Raw genomic sequence first — 12537 nt, 5'->3', positions numbered from 1 at the left:
TAACTGATGCCATTCAGAACCATATAGACACTGAGATAAGTGAGTAGTCTATGAAAGTGCAGTGATCATTGTAGGATTATGTGCCAGGAGCCTCAATCGTCACCTTTTTATCTTTTATATTATTGTCAAGGCCAAGTCTGTTGACAATGCAGTCAAGGGCAGATAATTGAATAGGAATATGTCTCTTGACCACTCGCTTTATAAAAGGAATAGTTCTGAAGTGAAGAACCAAAGGTTGTTCCATTACTAATCCTTTAATAATCTGATGACTTCAACTAACTTTGTGAAGCTCTTGACATTTGAGCAAAACTGTAGAACTCCTTGACTTGTGATTTTCGGTTTCACAGAGAACATGGTATTACACGTCACGTAGAAATGTAAATGTGTTTCTCTGGCACAAATGAGGATGCTAATTTCTTGCAAATGAAAGATTAGAAGCAAAACCTTTCAGGAGCTATCTATTGTACTAGTGTTGGATTAGGTTTTTTAGAGATGTGCTACATTTGCAGGTAAGCATAATCATAATTTGCTACATAATTGGCAGAGGGTGCTTTGGATCGTTTATTTTGTTTGTTTTTTAACTAATGACTACAAGTGCTATTATTAGGCATGTGAATGGTTGGAATTCATTGATAAAATTGGCTTAATATTTTTTAAGGCAACTACTTTAGACTTAAAGGTGTTATCTAGGCTTGAGGTTCAAGTTCGTAGTCCCGCAATGCGATTGCAGACTTGTGAATCCTCACTGTGTGCAGTGTGCGTGCTGTCAGAGTTCTCCAGGACCGGGAGCGGGTGGACATGTGACTGTAAGTATGCTATTTACATACATGTTGTCATGTGCCAACTAGACGTGCACGGTGTTGATCAATACAACTGGATTGAGTGAAGTAGGACATGTCTAGTTGGAATGATGCTAGAAGTATGCAAATCACATACCTGTGGTCATATGACCGCTTGATCCCGTTGCCAGCATCACGCAATGTACGTGCTGTGAGGATTGGCAAATCTGCGTTCACATAGAGTGACTGCAGACTTGAGCCCTAGGCCTAGACAATCCCTTTAAGTAGGCCTAACCTGCTGATTTCAGCCTACAGTCTGATGTGTATAGGAGCCTCCCAACTGACATCATCTGACGTGGAGATAACGGTCAGGCTGTTAGAATTTTAATGCACAACCGTCTTGTTCCTCAGGACATAAGCAGTTGGCAGAGAAGTTTGGCAGCAGCGTTCTACATTCTCCACTTTGAAAACACATGAACATTCAGCCAAGCCAAACATTCATATGTATGGAAGGATAGCTGATGGCCAAATAAGCACTCAGCTGTCAGCTGTCATATGTGATGGCCAGTTTAGTCTACATTGAAACACAAATCTTTGGCTGAGCTTCTTCCCATCAGTCTGAGGCTTGATATAAATACCATTGGATCCTATCTGTCCTTTAAATTTGTAGTTGTTTGGCCTAGAAGAGTCAATATCTGATAGAAATGGTTATTGTCCCATCAGAGGAACGTTGCTTTGTTGTGACTGGAACGCACACGCACATTTTTCCAATTTACTCTTTCAGTTTATAGGTATGTTCTTTATAGCAGTAATGCAGTTTAAGGTTCACATCTAGTGTTTGCGCACATCATAGCTGATACAGTGTGCTGCTGCGCTCTTTGGCCAGTTTTAGGCTAGTTGCCCCACACTAACACTGCATTACACTATTACTTTTTTGCATGTTTGTTTAAAATGGACAGAGATTTACAACTATATGCCCATATGGTCGGCTACTTCTGTTACTGAATTTGACAGTTTTGTTAACAAGTGTCTTCAACTCTCTTTCTAAAACGTTACAGTTCTGGGAACTTGACATTCTAGTCAAGTGTGTTTTAGATGCGTTCTTCATTTTGGGTATTCCCATTTCAATTTTTCAGTCACTTGTGAAAACTTGATGATGCATGTTCCAATAGTGGCTCATTTTCTATGGTGCTTTTCTAGACTATGTTTGGATGCACGTATGGCTCCTGAATCGGTAGGTCCCGATTAAGTTCTTCCTTCTATCGGAACAACACTTTTTACTGGGACATGCAATAGTGAAGGGTTAAAGTGGAAAATACTATTTGTATAATGTTCTTGATCTTTGGAAAACTGCACATAAACCTCATTTCCTAAAGTGTACATCTCCAGATGGTCGTCTTGACAATTCTGTTTTGCAATTATCTATATTTAAGATAAGATTTTTCCGAGTCCATTGTCGCAGCAGTCGGCTCCAACCTTAATATGGCTTATACCTCTACACGCTTGTGCTACGGCGCAGATATGATAACTGTATGTGCTATTTAGCATTTAAAGAATCAAAATGATGTGGTATGCATCACGAACAGCCGATTAGTCCTTTTTGTGTACACTTTCACTAAATTACAGTTTTTGCTATCAATGATGAGATCAAGGATGATAAGTAATTTACAGACCTTTTCAGTATTATTGCAGTCATCTCCATGGCTACAAGCCTTATATAATTTTCTGTTTTGTGTGTGAGAAATTTAGAGAAGTTGCAAATGTCCAAACAAAATGCTGTTCCCTGGTTTTAGAGAAGAGACAAATTTGCTGAGAGCTAAAGGTGTTTGATTTTCTTCCTACCTAAAAGGCAAAAAAAATGTTTGTTGTAAACAGACGCAACTTCTTGCAGCCGGATAATTGTCACTTTGATGAGGGCCTGTCACCAGGTCAAAAGTAGACAATTTCCAATCTCATTGTATTCCCGCTGTTCCACGAAGTATGCAGAGATATGAGATTTCTTATTTAGTGCCCTAATATGCTAATGCTTATGGTGTTTCCAACGGGGCTTTACAGGATAATAGCGGTAACGGCCTAAAGACACACCCCTAGAGAATCCCATGAAAACTCCTCCTGAGTCCATAATAAAGACCATAAAGAATAGCACCAAATGAAAAAGCCAAAATCTCGGGAACCATATAGAGGATTTTAAAAAAGAAAAATACTCAGGAGAGCGGCAGGAATAGAATCATAGTAAAAACTGTCAGCTTTGACCTGATGAGTGGACTTCTTTAAAAAGACTGAATGTCATCAGTAATGATCAAACACACATTGTATGAAGGTAGAATACCTTTACACCTCCGCTATCTTTACTTGTGTCACTATCCTATTACTTACAAAGAAACAGGCCACAGAGATGGTGTTTAGAAGATTTCTGTTGATATAATATCACTGTTCAGCAATCTGCCAAAGCTAAATTTGTCTTCATAAATCTGACCAGCAGAACCCTGGTTATCTACTACTATGATGATCCAAGTACATGAGCAGCGGATAGAAATGAATGGTCATCTGTCAAATAAAGAAACCTCCTCCAATTATATTGTAATCTCTTTTTTCAGGGATTGTAAGGCAGAAAGCTTTAGTGCAAAAGAAGGAAGGAGTAATTCACCTCACCCCTTGTAGTTCATCTTGAACCTTTGTTAATCCGAGCACGGACACGTGCCTGCCAAGGACGTATTGGGAATACTTCAGAATAAAAAGGTCCAGCTCCAAGGATAAAATCCAAATGTTTTATTGATGCTATTAAAAATTTACATAGCAGCTATGATCATTTGATCGGCATATCTCGTAAAAGACTACCGCATGAGGAATGTCCAGAGAAGCTCTGTACGCGTTTCGAGCAGTACCTGCTCTTAGACTTTGAGTCTAAAGGTACTGTCACACTTAGCGATGTACCAGCGATCCCGACCAGCGATATGACGCGGTCAGGATCGCTGGTACATCGCTAAGTGGTCGCTAGTGAGCTGCCACACAGGCAGATCTCACCAGCGACATCGCTGGGGACGGGGGTCGCTACTTACCTGTCACACTAGGCGATCCTGCGTCCTCCCGCCCGGCTCCACGCTCGTCGCTCGTCTCTCCACAGGAAGCGCCGCAGGAAACTGACGACGAGAAACAGTCCTGGACGTTCCCGCGCGATCAGCGATAACCAGCGGGGGAGCGGGTCGCTGGTAAGTATCAGACACAGCGATATCGCTAGCAATATCGCTATAACGTCACAAGTTATAGCGATATTGCTAGCGATATCGCTTAGTGTGACAGTACCTTTAGAGCAGGTACTGCTCGAAACGCGTACAGAGCCTCTCTCGACATTCCCCATGCGGTAGTCTCATATGAGATATGCCGATCAAATGATCATAGCAGCTATGTAAATTTTTAATAGCATCAATAAAACATTTGGATTTTATCCTTGGAGCTGGACCTTTTTCTTCTGAAGAAAGCTTTAGTGCTCAAATTTCTGTAGATTGGTGAAGTATTTAAAGAGGACCTGTCACCCAGTCAGAAGTGGACAGTTTTTTCCTCTTATTTTATTCCTGATGCTTTCCTGAGTTTTGCAAGGTTTTTTTACCATATGGTTTCAGAAATATGGGCCTTTTTATTTAGAAAAAGATAGAGATCTGTCATCAGCACACTGAATCACGGCAACTAAGGTCCGGTAAGTCTGACATCAGTGGTGTGCCAAGTTTTTGAGGACATTATAAGAGGTGACCTGCAGAGATATACTGTATTTCAGAGAATAATATGATAACTGACAACCAGCATGGATTCATGAAGAATAAGTCATGTCTAACTAACATGTTGGGTTTCTATAATTCTGGATGTTGGTAATGCGGCTGATATGATTTATCAGGACTTTGCAAAGGCAGAAAGACTCATCCCCAGAGAATCCTGTGGGTAACACCCATTTGTACCTAAATTATATCTCTGGAACAGATGGCGGATTTAAGAAAAAATAAAAAATTGACCTAGTAACATGCTCTCTAAATAAAATAATGTCAATGGTGTGATGTTACCATAGAGAACATTCTATTAGACATTTCATTTGGTAATTTTTTTTTTTATTATTCTGTTTGTTTTTTTGTTTTAATGTTCTATTTTCCCCACTATTGCCCAGGGATTTACCAGATTTCTTTTTTGTACTGGATAGAATAGAAGTGTCCTGTGTCAAATAGTAACCACAATCTAAAAGAATTAACTTGAAAACATATGAAGATTTAAATTAGTCATCGGAATGTTAAAAGCAAATGTTACATTTAGTGGCTGCAAGTAGACATATTGTAGATGGTGAGGAATTGAGACACAAAGTTTATTCTAAAGTGACACAGCAGTGTGACAAGTTGTAAATGTTCTATGCGTCTACTAATAATAATTGTAACATTTTACTGATACTGTATGCACTTCATCTGTTACAGATGACTCCAGCGGGAAGAAGCCTGAGTCCACAGACCCGTCTATCTGCCATGCTCCTGGAGGGGAGTATTATATTGAAGGGGAGACGTGGAATATTGATTCCTGCACTCAGTGCACATGTCACAGTGGACGAGTTTTGTGTGAGACTGAAGTTTGTCCTCCTCTTCTTTGTCAAAACCCAACTCGTACTCAAGACTCTTGTTGTCCTCATTGCCCAGGTACGACACAGTTCTGTATATAAGCACGTTTATTGAAGTTCTTTTTTATCTACTAGGGTATATACAGTGGGTACGTAAAGTATTCAGACCCCTTTAAATTTTTCACTTTGTTTCATTGCAGCCATTTGGTAAATTCATTTTTTTTCTCATTAATGTACACTCTGCACCTCACCTTGACTGAAAAAAACAGAAATGTAGAAATGTTTGCAAAATTTATTAAAAAACAAAAACTGAAATATCACATGGTCATAAGTATTCAGACCTTTTGCCCAGTATTTAGTAGAAGCACCCTTTTGAGCTAGTACGGCCATGAGTCTTTTCTTGGGAATGATGCAACAAGTTTTTCACACCTGGATTTGGGGATCCTCTGCCATTCTTCCTTGCAGATCCTCTCCAGTTCCGTCAGGTTGGATGGTGAACATTGGTGGACAGCCATTTTCAGGTCTCTCCAGATATGCTCAATTGGGTTTAGGTCAGGGCTCTGGCTGGGCCAGTCAAGAAAGGTCACAGAGTTATTCTGAAGCCACTTCTTTGTTATTTTAGCTGTGTACTTAGGGTCATTGTCTTGTTGGAAGGTGAACCTTCGGCCAAGTCTGAGGTCCAGAGCATTCTGGAAGAGGTTTTCATCCAGGATATCTCTGTACTTGGCTGCATTCATGTTTCCTTCAGTTGCAACCAGTCCTGTCCCTGCAGCTGAAAAACACTCCCATAGCATGATGTTGCCACCACCATGTTTCACTGTTGGGATTGTATTGGGCAGGTGATGAGCAGTGTCTGGTTTTCTCCACACATACCGCTTAGAATTACCACCAAAAAGTTTTATCTTCGTCTCATCAGACCAGAGAATATTATTTCTCATAGTCTGGGAGTCATTCATGTGTTTTTTAGCAAACTCTATGCAGGCTTTCATATATCTTGCACTGAGGAGAGGCTTCTGTCAGGCCACTCTGCCATAAAAGCCCGACTGGTGGAGGGCTGCAGTGATAGTTGACTTTGTGGAACTTTCTCCCATCTTCCTACTGCATCTGTGGAGCTCAGCCACAGTGATCTTGGGGTTCTTCTTTACCTCTCTCACCAAGGCTCTTCTCCCACGATTGCTCAGTTTGGCTGGACGGCCAGGTCTAGGGAGACTTCTGGTGGTCCCAAACTTCTTCCATTTAAGGATTATGAAAGCCACTGTGCTCTTAGGAACCTTGAGTACTGCAGAAATTCTTGTGTAACCTTGGCCAGATCTGTGCCTTGCCACAATTCTGTCTCTGAGCTCCTTGGCTAGTTCCTTTGTTGACCTAATGATTCTCATTTGGTCTGATATGCACTGTGAGCTGTGAGGTGTTATATAGACAGGTGTGTGCCTTTACAAATCAAGTCCTATAAGTTTAATTAAACACAGCTGGACTCCAATGAAGGAGTAGAACCATCTCAAGGAGGATCACAAGGAAATGGACAGCATGTGACTTAAATATGAGTGTCTGAGCAAAGGGTCTGAATACTTATGACCATGTCATATTTCAGTTTTTCTTTTTTAATAAATTTGCAAAAATTTCTGCATTTCTGTTTTTTTTCAGTCATGATGGGGTGTAGAGTGTAGATTAATGAGAAAAAAAAAGAAGTTTTTTGAATTCACCAAATGGCTGCAATGAAACAAAGAGTGAAAAATTTAAAAGGGTCTGAATACTTTCCGTACCTACTGTATTACGCTTTAATAATTAGTTTGTTTCCATTTTCAGTATTGAACAATGTCTTGGCATATGACGTCCAACCTTTGTACACACTGAAGAATGGACGATGGATGGCATATCATATAATTATTAAGGAGAATCATTGTTTAATTGCAGAGTTTCAGGAGTTGTGAGCAAAAAAAGGTTCTATGTATTTTTATAAGTGTAGGAGAAAAAACATTCAGAGTAGTGTGCATTACGCAGTGTTAGCTACTAGCAATGCAGTCTTATAACCTCCATTGTCTGTTTTATAACTAGGTGATATGGGTTTGCTGAACAGATGATAAACTTTTTGCTTGAACATCTACTAACAAACCATGGCTTTTTTAAGGGATGATAAGATTTTAGTAAAGCAAAATAGTTAACAAACTACACACATGTTTATGTAGATCTCTTACACCTCATCTGGATGCTGTTTTTACTGTGATAATCTATGTCAAAATAGCTGCATCATTTACCAAGCCTCGCCTGATTGACAGCTCCTCAGTGTCCTCCTTGCTGCTGAGATCTCACACTGCTCAATACAAACTGCAGCAGTCAGTCTGTATAGGCAGAGACTAAAGGGCATGTCACACTAAGAGATATCGCTAGCAATATCGCTATAACTAGTGATGTTATAGCGATATTGCTAGCGATATCGCTGTGTCTGATACTTACCTACGACCCGCTCCCCCGCTGCTTATCGCTGATCGTGTGAGAACGTTCAGGACTGTTTCTCGTCGTCTGCTTCCTGCGGCGCTTCCTGCTGTGAAGACGAGCGACGCGTGGAGCCGGGCGGGAGGACGCAGGATCGCCTGGTGTGACAGGTAAGTAGCGATCCCCGTCCCCAGCGATGTCGCTGGTGAGATCTGCCTGTGTGGCAGCTCACTAGCGACCACTTAGCGATGTACCAGCGATCCTGACCACGTCATATCGCTGGTCGGGATCGCTGGTGCATCGCTAAGTGTGACAGTACCTTAAATGTACTTGGACTTATTCGACAGTGTGACTCATAAACGCTCTTCTTATTATCAGGATTATACATCTATTCTCACATGTATTTTAAAGTAAGGACACTAGTCTCTTCAGGGCTAAGATATTTAATTATTAAAGAGGTTTTCCATGCTTTGGACAAAAGTCTGCAGTCACATAATTGCAAATTTCTTAGAGTCCTGGGACGAAAACCTAGGATGGGCTGAAACGTATCTTATTGGATGTCTTTGTTTATTGAATAAAAGAACAAATTCAACACTATGTGTGTGCCAGGACTCTTTGAAATTTGCATTTATATTTCTCCATCACCTTGACATATGGTGTGCTGATCCATTTTTTAACTTTATATTTGTGCAGTGCCATAATGACAGCTGAATCGTGACAGTATGCAGTGCACACGTATTGCTGGTGTTAGCAAGCAATCGTGTGACTTGATGTGTGAAACTTGCACACTTGCCGTCATATCCCAACTAGACTCTTCTGGCCTCTATCAATTCTCTTCTATTTAGTTAAACACGTCTAGTGGGCATATGACCGCAAATGTGCAATTCACACGCATGATGTCACGTTGCTTCCCGCTTGCATCGGGAGCACCGGATATCAGGACCGCTTGCGCACCAGCAGCCGGCAGACATAAATCCCAAGTGCAGACAACCCTTTTAATGTATACAGATTTTATGTGAAATCTGATGACAGATCTTGTTTAAAATGATTTTCCAATCTTAGACATCTATGCTATGTCCAGGGGATATTTATTCTCCAAAACAATATCGGACGGCTGAGTTTCCTAATGGAATAGTGGAGACGTTATTAACAAAGCTGAGTCTTTCCACTGCTCTATTTATGTCAATGGGAAAAGCAGTCTCTGATGCCCTTCAGTAACCCAGAGGTGGTAAGTAGTGATGAGCGAGCGTGCTGGGATAAGCTGTTATCTGATCATGCTCGTGTGCTAACCGAGGGTCTTCGGCGTGCTTAAATATCATGTTTGAGGCCGCAACACATGCCAGGATTTCCTAACTAACAGGGAATCCTTCATGTGTTGTGGCTGCCAAACATCCAGAAGACATGGAGCCGCGGAGAATCAAATATCGTATTAGAGCACGCCCAAGCAATTGGTTAGCACCCAAGCATGCGCAGATAACAGTTTATCCAGGCACGTTCGGTCATCACTAGTGGTAAGGTTATTCCATAAATAACCCCCTTTATGGGGTCCTTGCATGGTAATGCTGTATCCAAAAGCGTGAGGGACTACTTTACATCTAGATGAGACTTGCTGTTATACAAGCCTTGTCTTTTTTTCCATTGTTGGATTCATCCATTTTTTTAATCTTCTTCAAGAAATGTGCATATCTTGTCAAACCCTTCATCTTAGATGACAGCATCCACCAATAATTGACAGGTACATCCTGAGCAATCAACACTATTGCTGCTTAGATGCAGGACTGATTTTGATGATACATTACATTCTAGTATTGCTGCCATGGACAAAACCTTTCAGTCATGTGAGGAATATGCAGTCATTGTGAGTTACACATGCGTCACAATCGCTTCAGGGTAGAAGAGCTGCCATAATGAATTTACTAAATTGCAGGTGGTATAAGTAATGGAAATACGTATAATTTCCCTCAGCGGAACCTCAATCACCAAGTGAATTGCTTGTGTGGCTGGATGACGGATGAATACAGGTGCGCCTCCTTACCGGCTACATGATTGCACAACAAAGGAACAGCAGATTTACCTGTGTATTGGGGCCTTCTGCAGATACTCGATGAATTATAATAATATTGCTTGTTGGTAATTTACCACCTAGGGGTTTATAAGATGGAGATGGAAAACCATATCAGATGCTGTCTTTAAAAAAAAAATCTGCCAAAAAAAAAACATACTTACAATTGAAAAGTGATTAACAGTTTTCAAAATAAATCACAGCGGCACAAGTGGGATAGAACAAGCTATAACTGAGGACTCTTAGGAATAAATGGAAGAAAATGAAATGAATTCAACTTCAGGGTATGCAAGATTACAGCGCTCCAGCGAGTATTAGATTACACATTAGGAGTCTTCGGGCTGTACGCCACATATTATTTAGCAAATATCAAATGCTCTTTTTGCACAATTTACACCATAGTGAAGTACTGAAGCGTAGCACCAACTATTAATGAATCAATCTGGATTTTAGAAATCTTAAAGATGATGTCCAGGATTGGGAGAAAATGCCTAGAGTCACTCATTGCGACTGCAGACTGCTGAATCGGGAGAGCGAGGCGTACTCTCATTGTCACGATCCCCGGTATTGCTGGTGCGAGCGGGCGGTCATGTGTCTACGTATGCGGTTCACATAAGTTAGAAGTAAGCGAGCTTACCACTGTTGGATGACAAAGTCCACCAGCCTCACATGGTCGGGAGTTAAAACATTGTAAATGCTGCATTTACTCGGACAACCCCTTCTCAATTGGCATGTTTGCCCCCCAGTAAAATAACAAGACTAAAGGTACTGTCACACTTAGCAATGTACCAGCGATCCCGACCAGCAATATGACGCGGTCAGGATCGCTGGTACATCGCTAAGTGGTTGCTAGTGAGCTGCCACACAGGCAGATCTCACCAGCGACATCGCTGGGGACGGGGGTCGCTATTTACCTGTCACACCAGGCGATCCTGCGTCCTCCCGCCCGGCTCCACGCTCGTCGCTCGTCTCTCCACAGGAAGCGCCACAGGAAGCTAACGACGAGAAACAGTCCAGGACGTTCTCGCGCGATTAGCGATAACCAGCGGGGGAGCGGGTCGTAGGTAAGTATCAGACAGTGATGTCGCTAGCAATATCGCTATAACGTCACAAGTTATAGCGATATCGCTTAGTGTGACAGTACCTTTAAACTCACCTCCTGCATTTCTCCAGTTGTGTCGGAACTTACTTTGCCAGGGCTCGCATCGCATTGTCATGTCACGCACGCCCAGGGCCCAGTCAGCGCCAGCTTCAAGAGGAAATCAGAGCTGTGGGTGGGCGCTCACTTACTCATGATGTCTGACACGTCCAAAAGGCACAGAGACGTTAGCGCTAATTGGGCACAAGGGTCGTGTGATATAACAATGTGACATGAACCTCGGAAGATCGAGTGGCAACACCACTGGCATCGGACGTGACCACTGGAGCACCACAGGCATCGGACGTGTGTATAAGTGTTATTTTACTGGGGGCAACATGCTGATCGAGGGGGTGGACTGAGTAGTGGACAACCCTTTTAATCCATATAAAAAACATACATCCAATGAAAAATCATGTCAGACTAAATGTGGTTCCCATACTTTTGGTCACTAGTGTTGAGTAGATGCGTTCGGCTTTACTCAATAGAGGCAAATTGAGAGTAGCCAGAGGAGTCTCCCCGGCACATGACCGCAAGTATGCAAATCACATACATGTGGTCACGGGGTCACACTTGCAAGTTCAATGCGAGAAACTCGCGCGAGTCTCTCGCCTCAATACCTGGCACTGCCGCTGGCGGTTTGGACTGGAGCGTTCAGCTGCATAGAAATTCATGCAGCCGCACACTCAAGTCCCGAGTCCCGGCGGCAGTGCCGGGTATTGAGGCGCGAGTTTCTCACATTGCACTCGCAAGTGTGACTCCGGCCTTACATCAGCAATACCAGGGAATTGTGACTTCGAACACACAGTACACTGTCCTGATTAAGCACTCTTCGGCCACATACAGTGACTGCAGACTTTTATCCCAAGCTTGGATAAACCTTTCAACTATTTTACGCTTTTAACCGTTTTGCTGCAGTCCTAATGCTCCAGACATTATAGACACTAACGGAAAGAAAAGTGATCACACAACGAAGTGATCCCCGAGAGACCTCATTTGTGCTCGTGTATCCTGTGGGCATACATGTATGTATATATGGTGATGAGCAGCAGTAAGACTGGTCACACACATTTTAGATGATGGATATTTATTTCCAACAATCCCCCATCCCGTATCCCACATGCATGATTAGTTCAGACTGATGTGTATTTGCTTTCGATAGTTAATAGGGATAATCCACTACAGACAGTTTTGTCAGTGGCTAGTCACTCCAGAGAACAAAAGAGTTTGGAAATAAAGTTCCACATACCCAATCTTTATTTCCCCGACATGTGTATGGCCAGCTTTAGAGTAACCAGTAGACCATGCACCCAGGAAAATTCTCTCTTTATGGATGCCAACACCAATGCTGCTTCTCTAAAAAAAAACATTATAACCGTGTGTATACTACAGTATATGAGAGCACACAAACTAGTATACAGTATGTGAGCACATCATGAGCTCACACTATGTGGTCCCTCTTTGTATTAATATCTGATTTGAACTAGAACATCATGTGCCCAATTATTGTACTCAAATGTAGTAAAACCATAGTATG

At 41.9% G+C, this 12537-nt stretch overlaps 1 protein-coding gene across 1 annotated transcript in view; it reads left to right on the top strand.

The window, feature by feature from the left end:
- CRIM1 (cysteine rich transmembrane BMP regulator 1) overlaps positions 1-12537 on the top strand; it is a 1013901-nt gene that overhangs the window by 891099 nt on the left and 110265 nt on the right. The window contains exon 12 of the mRNA XM_073557600.1: positions 5231-5446. Coding sequence (XP_073413701.1) covers positions 5231-5446 — 216 coding nt within the window. The remainder of the gene's footprint in view (positions 1-5230; positions 5447-12537) is intronic.

This window comes from Dendrobates tinctorius, unplaced genomic scaffold (assembly GCF_039654945.1).
Source record: "Dendrobates tinctorius isolate UK_male_01 unplaced genomic scaffold, ASM3965494v1 ptg000250l, whole genome shotgun sequence".
Taxonomy (NCBI): domain Eukaryota; kingdom Metazoa; phylum Chordata; class Amphibia; order Anura; family Dendrobatidae; genus Dendrobates; species Dendrobates tinctorius.
The sequence above is the reverse complement of the archived record's forward strand: the minus strand, read 5'-3'. Positions and strand labels throughout refer to the sequence as shown.